Raw genomic sequence first — 12,317 nt, 5'->3', positions numbered from 1 at the left:
GGTGAGAAGTTTGAAGTATGCAGTGCAACAAAATCTCATTAATATACAAAATATGGACATATGGGTTGGATTGCATGTATGGGTTTCACAGTACACTGTGACGAAATGGTGGGCCAAAAATATGGGCCCCTTTGCATTATTTTGCTTAGGGCCCCAAAATGGCCTGGGCCGGCCCTGGGCTACATAAATTTAATGGATGAAAATCCTGCCCAAAATTTATTTGTGTTCATCCAATGAGTTATTTTTTTCAGTGTACTCTACCCACCTCTGGTTAAAAGACAATAAATGAAGACCGTAAACTTGAATGAATTCCCAACACATGAGTCACAATGATTATTTTTCAAGAATCCACGTTTTGTTTGTATAATAACGACGGATATCGTGTCAAATACGGAGCTGTGACTCACGCGTCCAGCAGAGGCTACTTGTGGGAAGGAGAGGGAGGCGTCGTCCTCCTCCTCCTCCTCGTCTTCCTCCTCCTCCTCCAGCAGCTTTAGTCTGACGCGCAAAGAGTTAACGGGGCGGCGGGTCTGCCCATTCTCCCACTTTGAGTGACGCGATCCTCTCTCTTCTTCCCCCCAAGTTTGCTTGTTAACAGAGCGAGCGGCCGAGCTGCTCGGACGCGCGCGTGCTCGATCCCCACATTAACGTGACCGACGCGAACGCGCCACTCGCGAGCCGCGAACGCATCATGACTTTTTGCTCTCCGGCGGCGGACTCCTCCATGCGGTGCCCAGGCGTCAAGCTTTCCCTCTGAGCGGAAGGTGGATCTTCCCGAACGCGGCGAGCGGCTTTGTGCTGTGTGGAGGAGAAAAAAAAGAGGAGTTTGGCGGAAATCCCCACAAATACAGTCACAAATGCCACGGAGGAAACAAGAGGCGCCCAAGCGCGCGCCAGGTACGTCACTTACTATATCGCGTGCGGCTAAAATCGCGATTACGTGGTGTTGAAGCGGACTTTACGCTCCGTTGCTGTTCTCCTACTGGCGTAACTTCTTTCCGCGAGCTTAAAAACAAAGTCTGGCTCGTTTTTTGGGATAAGATAAACAATTTGGGAGCAGACAATGGAGGTTTGTGGGCTGGAAGGAGCTATAATCGACAGTTGCCACGTCCGATTTGACGGTTGATTGATTGGCTGTCACGCGGCTTTGATGTGATCCGTCCCGATTTGCATCAGAAAATCACTTCCCACCATGTGCGGCAGGAACATGACGTCACGTTTAAACCACTTTCAAAGAACGGCTGGACTTTTTTTGTACTAGTGACTCAGAAAAAGTGAGGGGGAGAGAGGTTTGGTGTTTTATTTTTGAGTTATCAGGATGTGTTTATGGATTTTTAATTGCAGGTTGTCAAGTGTGTGTGAAAACAACAGGTGGCGCTATAGTGTCTGTTGCCATTAGAGACAATTTGGAAATCTAAAAGTCAATATATTGTTGGTTATGCCTTTTTAAAGGCACTTAGTTAGCTCGTTGGCTGTTGACGGCGGTGCGCGTCCAATTAGTTTTGACTGGAAGAAGATGGTGGTGAATCATCACCAGGCAGATTGGACATCGAGCGCCGTCAATGGTACTGAATGATGAGCGTTCACAGTCGGTCCTGTCAGTTTAAATGGATTAGATGTTTATCATTGGCAATGACAGGCAATGAGTTAATAGTAAATATTGTCCTTTATTAATTTATTCTTAAGAATATCTATATTAATGAAAAGATAAAACTGCAATAATTTTCTTTTTTGTTTAAAATGTGTATTCAACAAAAAGGGGAATTGTTAAACATGTATTAATATTAATGCCATTTTATACAACCAGCGTGTATTCCTGTTTTTGTTATTTCTTTGAATCACATTTTGAGTATATAAGCTAACTAAATGTTAATATTTTGGCCTCCATGACTCAAAATATAATGTCAACGTACATGGATGACAGGTTTTTCCAAACTGACCAAAAATAGTCACTTGCCCTATAAACACATCACGATCGATTATTATCATTTTTAATGATTACATGAAGCAAATTGTACTAGGTTAACTCATTGACTGCCATTGCATAACTTTCATTCACCTCATCCAGTCATGAATGAATTGAAATGAATTGGACAGCTATCACCGTCAATGGCAACTAATGTTTAAACTACATCATGAAAGAACTAAACAAATTAATATCTATCCGTCAGGGCTGCAACTATTATTTTCATAACAGTTTTTATAACAATTATTTTCATAAATGATTAATCAGACGAGACGATTATCTTTACAATTTACCTTGAAGTTGTTTCAGGAATGTTGTAAGTAACAATGAAGAAAAAATGGATGACTATTACCTTAAAAAATATTTTATTACAGCTTCCTGACTGTAGTCTGCAACTGTCTCGCTAATCAAATTCGTTGGCAAGTAATTATCAATTAATCAATTATTAATCGATTACTTATTGCAGCCTTAGTAAAAAGCTAGTTTTGACTGCAAGATGTACAAACATTGTTGTTTTCCAAAGTAAAAGCAGATTTTTGTTCATGTCCTGCTTTGACTCTGACAATATTTACAACTGAGAAGTTATATCGATTACCTTAGTACTCGATTAATCTATCAACTAGTTAGTTCGAATAATCGAGTAATCGGATTAGGAACATTGATTGCGTCGCAGAATAAACTTGAGGAGATGTAAAACAAAGGTTTGCTAAGATTGCACTTTCAAAAGAGAAATAAATGTGAACACAAAATTCCCCAGGGCTTCTTCAAACTGCAGAATTGCAATTTTACTTAAAAATAAATTAAAATACCCGAGCTCAGCCTCAAATGGTATTGATTAAAAAAAATATATCTAAGAAGAAGATCTTCGTTCAAACGCACTTTCCCACAAAAAAAGCTAAATATACCTATAAACTAAATTACGAATGCATAAAAACACATATTAGTTTATGTTGGTCTTTACAGGGAGCAGCTGGATTCAGCCATGTAAATAAGTTATGTCATATTCACTGTTGCCACTAGAGGGCAGTGTATCCACCCAAATCAATAAAACTAAATGTAAACACTTTCAAAACAAACCACTATAAATCCACTCTACTTAAACGAATACTCAAAGCAGCAAAATTTGATGCTTTTTTCTAATTGAATTACTCAAGTTAATAGATTAATCGTTGCAGCACTAGTTATAATTTCAAGAATTTAGACAAGTTTGAGACGAAGAAGGTCCGAAACGATTCATTGGTCATCAAAGATACCGCGGTACATCGACATATGAAGTTAATCTTTCTTTGGGCTATTTTCATGCATGATAGCAATATTAGAAACCGGTTTCACACCAGTTTTTGCTGTAAATGCATCTGTGTCCAACCCAATCTACCGCGTTTTTTTACATCAAAATTTTACCTCAAATATTATCTATTGTTATTGATCGCTGTTAGCCCTTCCAGTCAAGTTGGATTAAACGTCTATCACTGTCAATACCGGTGAATATTAATATAGTGGTACCTCTACATACGAAGTTAATTCGTTCCAGGACCTTGTTTGTAAGTCGAAATGGTCGTATGTCGAGCAGGATTTTCCCAAAAGAATACATTATCATTCCATTAATTCATTCCACAGCCCAAAAACCCACACTAAATCCTTAACAGATACTGCTGGTAGTAACAAATACATGATTAATAAATACCGGAATAATGAATTAATAATAATTCCTGTAATAATGTAACGAATAGGGTTCTAATGTGGTGGACTTGTTTTGCGTTCTGCACCTGAACGCACCACGTCGCTGACGTGACAGAGAGAGGGCTCGGTGCAGTTGAGAGTTTACTTTCACTTTTAATGTTTTGTTGAGAACACCGTCAACTGCGGCGGACAGTAGGTGTGTTGTGTTGGACAAGTTCTGAAATAAATGATAACAACCTGACGAAGCTGGCGATTTCTTTGGCGATGTTACCACAATAATAATTGTCACCTTAACTTATAAAGACTGGCGACCCGAGGTCGGAGGAGGACCGTCGAGATCGACATTCTACGGCCGTATTGCCGTGCCATTTCACGGATGCACACACCATGCTCATATTTTTCTATTATTTGCATCTTCATTTCAATGGTAAGCGTCACCTTTTCCTTTTTCCCCACCTGCACTAACCATCTTTAGACCAGTGTTGATTTTTCTCGCAAGAAAATCCACCGTGCGTGCGTCTTCCGGCAAAACACAGAAACTGCAGCGCTGTCATAAATCGTCGTATTTCGAGCATGTCCTCGGCTGTAGGAACAGATGGCGAGTCAAATTTTACGTCGGATGTCGTAAAGATCGTGTGTCGAAGCGATCGTATGACGAGGTGCCACTGTAGTAGGCATGCGCCGGTATGATATTCTGACGGTATGATAACCTTAAGCCAAAATATCCCAGTTTTACGGTGCTACGGAATTGCAATTACAGCTCTAAAATGTGTTACTTTGAGATATCTGAGTATAAAAAAAAATCCATTGAACAGGATTTTTATTTTTCAAAACATTAGCAAATTGGAGTGTAAGTATAATGTTAAGTTAAAATCAATAAAAAAAAAAAAAAAAAAATATATATATATATATATATATATATATATATATATATATATATATATATATATATGGCGGAAAACACAGACAAGACTGAAAAAGCAGATTCTGCTCTTGCACTCCTCTTTAAAAGATACTGCAGTATTTTAAGCCAAAACAACTGTTGTGTTTGATAGAACAATATGTCTATATGCTGCCATAGCAGATTCATGACGCATTAAGCCCCCGAACTATTTTTAATTTGCCCGTTTTACCCTGAAAACCCCAATTTACAGACGTTGCGCAACCGCTTTTGTTTCAACCCAGCCATAATACGAAGGTAATTAATTATATTTATTATTCAAAATGTCTGTCGTTTTTAGCTTAGAATCATTAATCGATGTCTCATACTTCGTTTAAAAAAAAAAAAAAAACTTTAAAAAATTATTCACTCACATATTTTAAACTTTTTAACAAATTATGTCACAATGAAAAAAATGGCGTCTGTAAAAAGTCACGGATATCTACCTCATAACGATTGCTTAATTGTATTTTTTTGTTACTGTCGCATTTTCTCAGATATTTTAGATGATAAATAATCGATTCAAACAAAAAAAAGTTGAAAAAAAAACCGTTTAAAATAGTAAATATATGAAAAATAACATCTCGACCACTCATTGATGTCTGCGATTTCGGTGAGCCTAAACCCACAGCCACAGGTCAACAGTATTAGCATCAGATCAGAACAAAAATGATTGAATTATTTTCCATAAAAAGCATGTGTGTATGACATATATCATGTTTACATTATACACACAATCTCTTTCTCAACACAGACAGTTGCCAGAGAGAAAAATACACATTTTACCAACGCTAGACACACTAAACACGCTGGAGTTAACTCTCATAGCTGGTGGGGAAACGTTCATGACCGTTTTTACTAACCTTTAATTTTGTATAAATGCGAAATCATATTGGAGGTATTGCCTACTTGGCAGCCACCCTCCGCAAACATGTTTTACATGTCGGTTGGGCCTCCTCCTTGAAGCCGCGGCCGTCTGTAACTTTTCTGTAGCTGGAGTATTCCCATACCAGCGTTTTCATTTTCTTCGATGGGGGAAAACCTTCAGGAGTTTCACTTCCTCCAGCCATCGTGTAGCACAGCTGATTCACTGACACTGAGCAACAATCAGTGGGGGAGGGTTGAGCCTTACAGCTGCAAGCTAGAGATTTATCTTGGGCTGCACCTATCGAATATTTTAGTAATCAAGTATACGACTGAAAATTCTATCGAGTAATCCGATAAAACATATACTTTTTTAGGTAAACGGCAATTATAAATATACATGAGAAAACAAGAAATATTATCCAATACTGAACCATTTTTAGTCAATCAATGTCTTTATTTGCGATGTACATTGTTGAAAACAGCCAACAACTGCATCTCAGATGTGACTAGAAAAAAAACCCAATTCACTCCTTATTAGAAAAAATCTTATTTCTTACGTAAAAATGTTATTACACTTGATAACACATATTACTTAAAAGTTAGGTGTTTTCCCCACTTGTTTTAATTGAATTTCCATTTGTTTCAAGCTATTTTTAAGTTCTTGTTAAGTTGGTCTAAACTGTAAGTCCTGATAGGATTTTTAGTTATTGCAGTGTTCAAAATAATTGTATGATACCTGCTGTATTGGAGCAGATTAGGGACCAGTGTTACTTGGTGTTTTATCCGGCAATGACTACTGAGCTAAAATTGACAGTTAGCTTTATTATGTTTTTATTTTACACCCTCATCACTCTAGAGCGCCATGTTTTTACAGATTAAATAAAGCCTGTATGTAAGACACGTTAGCCACTTATTGACGGTAGTTATAATTATTAAGAAAACTAGCCCTCCGCAAGGCTAACGTTACGTGAGCAAGGAACAGTAACGTTAATCTTATTTATTAGCGATGAGAAGTCTACTGCTTTAAGATGATCTATATAAATATGATATCTATGAGACGCATCAGACGCTACCTGCTACCACCGCAGCATCATGCGGGCATAGTTTTTAGTAGAGATGTCCCGATCCAGAACGATCAGGTCCAATCACGTCATTTTCAAAGTATCGGAATCGGCAAAAAAACATCGGACATGTCTTTTTTTAATATATATAATATATTTTTTAATTAAATCGTTTTCTAATTGTATTCAACGTTACAGACAAAATGTCTTACACTCATCCAGAGTCTTTAGTTTTGGCTTAAATTAGGGCTATCAAATTTATCGTGTCAACGGCGGTGATAATGTTAAAGTATTTAACGCAATTAATGCATGCGCTGCACGACCCACTCACGCATTGTCACGTTCAATCTATAATGGCACCGTTTTACGTATACATAGAGTTACAGGGCAACGTTAAATGAGTAGAGAGAATTTTGGCAGCCTTTGAAGCTTTTTTTAAAATGGCTAAAGCCTTACAATCCCTCACTCAACAATTAGAAATATCGTGGGAAGCAGTGTGGGGAAGAAAGGTTAGCAATTGATCTTTTTCTTAACACCCTATTTTATTTCCCAACGCAGAGAAGATATATCAATTGGTACCACGACGCACAGTCATGGTTGCACTTCCCATCATGCATTTGGGCAGAAGTTAAATGGCTACAGTATCATTTACTGAAAGCTCACCAAATACACTAGATGGCAATATTTAGTCACAATATACAAGGTCACATTTATCCTTTAAAAATTACAAGTCTTTCTATCCGTAGAGCCCTCTCACAGAAAGAATGTTAATAATGTAAATGCCATCTTGAGGATTTATTGTCATAATAAACAAATACAGTACTTATCTACTGTATGTTGAATGTATATATTTGTCCGAGTTTTATTCATTTTTTTCTTAATGCATTGCCAAAATGTATGTGATCGGGAAAAGTTATCGGGAATGATTGGAATTGAATTGGGAGCAAAAAAAAAGCAATCGGATCGGGAAATATCGGGATCGGCAGATACTCAAACTAAAAGCATCGGGATCGGCTCAGGAGCAAAAAAACATGATCGGAACAACCCTAGTTTTTAGCAATGTTGGCATAGTTTCTAGCAGCTGTCGGCTGCAGTTGGGTATTGGGCTTCTTCCTCTACGCACTTAACGTCTGCGCGTTGTTCCGCATTAAAAGTAGTCCGGGCAGAACTTGATGCTTGGAGCTGGCAAAATTAAACGATTCCTCGAGGCGAATAAAATTACTCGGATCAGTTTTTAAACTCGAGTTCCTCTAGTATTCGTTTCAGCTCTAGATTTATCCATGGATTTTTGGGACATAAAAAATAGCTTATACCTTAGGGACGGTACGACGGAAAATTTTGGCGGTTTTGAAACCTTAACGTTTTCATACCACGGTATACCTTATACCCGGTAATCGGCACATGTCTGGACTGTAGTTGTCGATTAATTTGCAAATTAGTTGTGGGAACATCTTGGTACCTCACGATACGATTTGCAAAGCTCACGATAACGATGATCTTGCGATACAAGGATTAGCGATTCATTGGTCAGGAAATCATTGTAGGATATTCTACAAAAAACTAGTAAACAGAAAAACAAGCTTCTGCTGTGAATTGGAATGAGTTTATCATTAGTAGACGTCCAATCCATTTAAAGTGGGAGGATGGCAGCGAATGAACATTTGTTCATTCGCTGCCATCCCTCCCACTTCAAATGGCTTGAACGTCTATGGCCAGTAGTGGCAGCCAATGCCGGGCAATGAGTTAATTTTGGGCCATTTATGGTCATTTACCTGTTCATTTTCAGTTACTTCCTGTTGATTTTGGGGTATTTTATGGGTCACTTCCTCTTTATTTTGAGTTACATAACAGGAAGTGACTCAAACTCAACAGGAAATGACCTGTAAATGCCCTGAAAATCGGACAGAATGACTGTGAATGCTCTGGTTTCGAATGAACAAACGTTTCTAGTCTAAATGGATTGGGCGTCGAGCACCGTCAATGCAGCCTTATAGTTAACTGAGACACTATTTTGGTGGAAGATTTTGGTAGCAACTTGTTGGTTCCTTATTAGACATTGACACCTTTTAAAAACGATATCTCGATTCTTGGCAGAAGCATATCGCTAACCTTTGGGGATACAAAGTATCACGATATATCACCATTTCGATTTTTTGTCACACCCCTAGTAACATGATGCATGAACAACAAAATGCGAACGTGGCCGGTATGTTAACGTAATGTAGCTATTAAGAGTTATTCAGATACAGATACATATACTCATACTCTTAATAGCTACGTTACGTTTACCAAACCATCAGTGTCACTCCAAAATAACATGTGAAATGATATAATAATTAGGGCTCTCGAACGATTAAAATTTTTAATCGAGTTAATTACATCTTAAAAATTAATTAATCATAATTAATCGCAATTCAAACCATCTATAAAATATGCGATATTTTTTTGTAAATTATTGTTGGAATGAAAGATAAGACACAAGACGGATATATACATTCAACATACGGTACATAACTACTGTATCTATAATTATCGGTCCGATAACAGGAATTATGACGTCATCCCAATAAACCCGATAACATAATATATTATCGGCCCTATTAATAATATTTTTGGCACGGTGTCGGATTGGGATTTGTGCGTTTGTTTCCACTCCTGTTTTTCCAGTATGCAAAGTTTTGTCACTGTCTTTGTTTTGTTCATTATAATAATGTTCATTTCATCATGAAAATTCTGGTTCGGTCAAAGGCAAATCTAAGCTGAATCAACCACTTGTATTTTTGACCTACAGGTGTTCAAAAACTCAGGTGAATATACATTGAAAAATTATATATATATTATCGGTTAACGTATCGGTATCGGCCTTGAGGAGCAGGAAGTTATCGGTATCGGTTTCAAAAAATGGATATCGTGCACCCCTAGCATTAACATTAATAACATTCTGTTAAAGCGATCCATGGATAGAAAGACTTGTAGTTCTTAAAAGATAAATGTTAGTACAAGTTATAGAAATTTTATATTAAAACCCCTCTTAATGATTTCGTTTTAATAAAATTTGTAAAATTTTCAATCAAAAAATAAACTAGTAGCCCGCCATTGTTGATGTCAATAATTACACAATGCTCATGGTGCTGAAACCCATAAAATCAGTCGCACCCAAGCGCCAGCAGAGGGCGACAAAACACCAAAAAACACAAGTAACAAGTGGACATTACACTGTGCTGTCATTTTAATTAAAGCCGATCGATCGGGTCCGATCACGTCATTTTCAAAGTAACGGAATGGGCAAAAAAATTTCGAACATGCCTTTTTTAAATATATATATTTTTTAATTAAAATCGTTTTCTAATTGTATTAACGTTACAGACAAAATGTCTTACACTCATCCAGAGTCTTTAGTTTTGGTTTAAAGTAGGGTTATCAAATTTATCGCGTTAACGGCGGTAATTTTTTTTTTTTTTAATTAATCACGTTAAAATATTTAACACAATCAACGCATGCGCTGCACGACGCACTCACGCAATGTCGCCTTCAATCTGTAATGGTGCCGCTTTACCTATATATAGAGCTAAAAGGCAGCATAAATGAGTAGACTGAATTTTGGCAGCCTTTAGAGCCTTTTTTAATTGGCTAAGGCCTTACAATCCCTCTCTCCACAACTAGAAATATCGTGGGAAGCAATGTGGAGAAGAAAGGTAGGAGTCGATCTTTTTCTTAACATCCTATGTTATTCCCAACGCAGAGAAGATATATCAATTGGTGCCACAGTCATGTTTGCACTTCCCATCATGCATTTGGGCACAACAGTTAAATAGCTACAGTATCATTTACTGAAAGCTCAACAAATACACCAGATGGCAATATTTAGTCACAATATACAAAGTCAAATTTATCCTTTAAGAATTACAAGTCTTTCTATCCGTGGATCCCTCTCACAGAAAGAATGTTAATAATGTAAATGCAATCTTGGGGATTTATTGTCATAATAAACAAATACAGTACTTATGTACTGTATGTTGAATGTATATATTCGTCCGAGTTTTATTCATTTTTTTTCTTAATGCATTGCCAAATGTATATGATCGGGAAAAATTATCGGGAATGATTGGAATTGAATCGGGAGCAAAAAAAAAAAAAGCAATCGGATCGGGAAATATCGGGATCGGAACAACCTTAATTAAAACCCCTCTTAATGTTTTCGTTTTAATAAAATTTGTAAAATTTTCAATCAAAAAATAAACTAGTAGCTCGCCATTGTTGATGTCAATAATTACACAATGCTCATGTTGCTGAAACCCATAAAATCAGTCGCACCCAAGCGCCAGCAGAGGGCGACAAAACACCAAAAAACACAAGTAACAAGTGGACATTACTCTGTGTTGTCATTTTAATCTGTTTGAGCGGGGCATGTGTGTTAAATGCGTCAAATATTTTAATGTGATTAATTTAAAAAATTAATTACCGCCTATTAACGCGATAAATTTGACAGCCCTAATAATAATGTGTTAATAATTTCACACATAAGTCGCTCCAGAGTATAAGTCGCACCCCCAGCCAAACTATGAAAATAAACTGCGACTTAGGGGCAGTTTACATGGCAACTCTGCGACACAAAGACGCAATGACTGAGTTGCGGACTCGCCTCGCGTGCATATGGTGCCGGCGAAGACGGAAGGCGAAAACGAAAAATTCTGAATCCTGCCTCCAAAGGGAAAGAATCCGATTGCGGGGGGTTGAAGGGGGCTTCCTCGGCAGGACGAGACCGCGCTGTTAACGTCAGCACTCGTACACGTCACATTGGGCGTGCGCAGCGCTGCTACTGAACATTAAAAACAGCAAATATGGCGGAATGTCAGCTTTAATTTACTGTTTTAATAATATTTTTAAATTAAATATGTTGAACGTTTCAATTTTTGTGCCTTTTTGAACAAAAGAAAAATGACATCGCTTCGAATGGGCGGGCATATTTTTTTCCGGGCTGAGGGAGCTTGGAGGGTCAAAGTGAATCATTCTCTGTCGCCCGGTAAATCTGCACTGCCCCCTAGGGCTTGGCATGAATACTACATCGTTTTCATGCGGAATTGCGACATTGCTCAAATGGAGACGCAAATGCAAATTTGAAATTGTTTGTATTCTCAGAGAGTCACCATGTAAACGGCCCCTTATTCTCTCCGAAAAATACGGTAACCGATTCATTGTCGCACCTCTACTATCCGTTATTATTGAAAACAGCCAAAACAGTCAACGGCGCCTCTCCTGGCCACATTTAAGTACTGCACCCTAATTCAATCAACCAACCAATTCCACACTCGAATGATTCCCTTCCAATCAATTCCGCAAATGATTTGGAGACAGCCATCAAAATGACTGAAACGCCCTTAAAGGTCATTTTCATATTCACGACCGTTGTTCCGAAAAGTATTTGTGATTTCACAAACCTGTCTGAAATCAACGCGTGTTCACTTTGAACACACACAGTGGGCAGAAGTGGGAGGGAGGGGTGGGCAAAGGGTTGTAAAAGGAGCTGTGTGCAATGTAATGGAGGGGAGGAATGGGTTTGCTCTGTCAGACCGGGCCGCCACAACGGCTTTGTTTCATGTTTGATTTAATTGTCTCCACCCTGACAGGCCCATTCATCAATGGTTTTAATGGTCAATCAGAGACAGGCTGAGTGAGTGCTCCCATTCTGTTTAGCCATAAGCTGGCCCGGGCTTTTATTTCATCAAAATGCCCCAGCCTAATGTACATGCTCACTGGCTCAGAGTGGCCGCGGGGAGCACATAAAGAATGACTGAAAGCTTTC

The 12,317-nt window shown here is 38.1% G+C and overlaps 1 protein-coding gene across 1 annotated transcript in view; it reads left to right on the top strand.

Annotated features, from left to right (window-relative positions):
* The first annotated feature begins 363 nt into the window (after positions 1-363).
* Positions 364-12,317, top strand: part of LOC130915832 (teashirt homolog 3-like) — an 81,159-nt gene continuing 69,205 nt past the window's right edge. The window contains exon 1 of the mRNA XM_057835953.1: positions 364-897. Within this exon, the coding sequence (XP_057691936.1) occupies positions 858-897 (40 nt within the window). The 5' untranslated portion in view covers positions 364-857. The remainder of the gene's footprint in view (positions 898-12,317) is intronic.

This window comes from Corythoichthys intestinalis, chromosome 5 (genome assembly GCF_030265065.1).
Source record: "Corythoichthys intestinalis isolate RoL2023-P3 chromosome 5, ASM3026506v1, whole genome shotgun sequence".
Taxonomy (NCBI): Eukaryota; Metazoa; Chordata; class Actinopteri; order Syngnathiformes; family Syngnathidae; genus Corythoichthys; species Corythoichthys intestinalis.
This window is presented reverse-complemented; position numbering and strand designations above follow the sequence as displayed.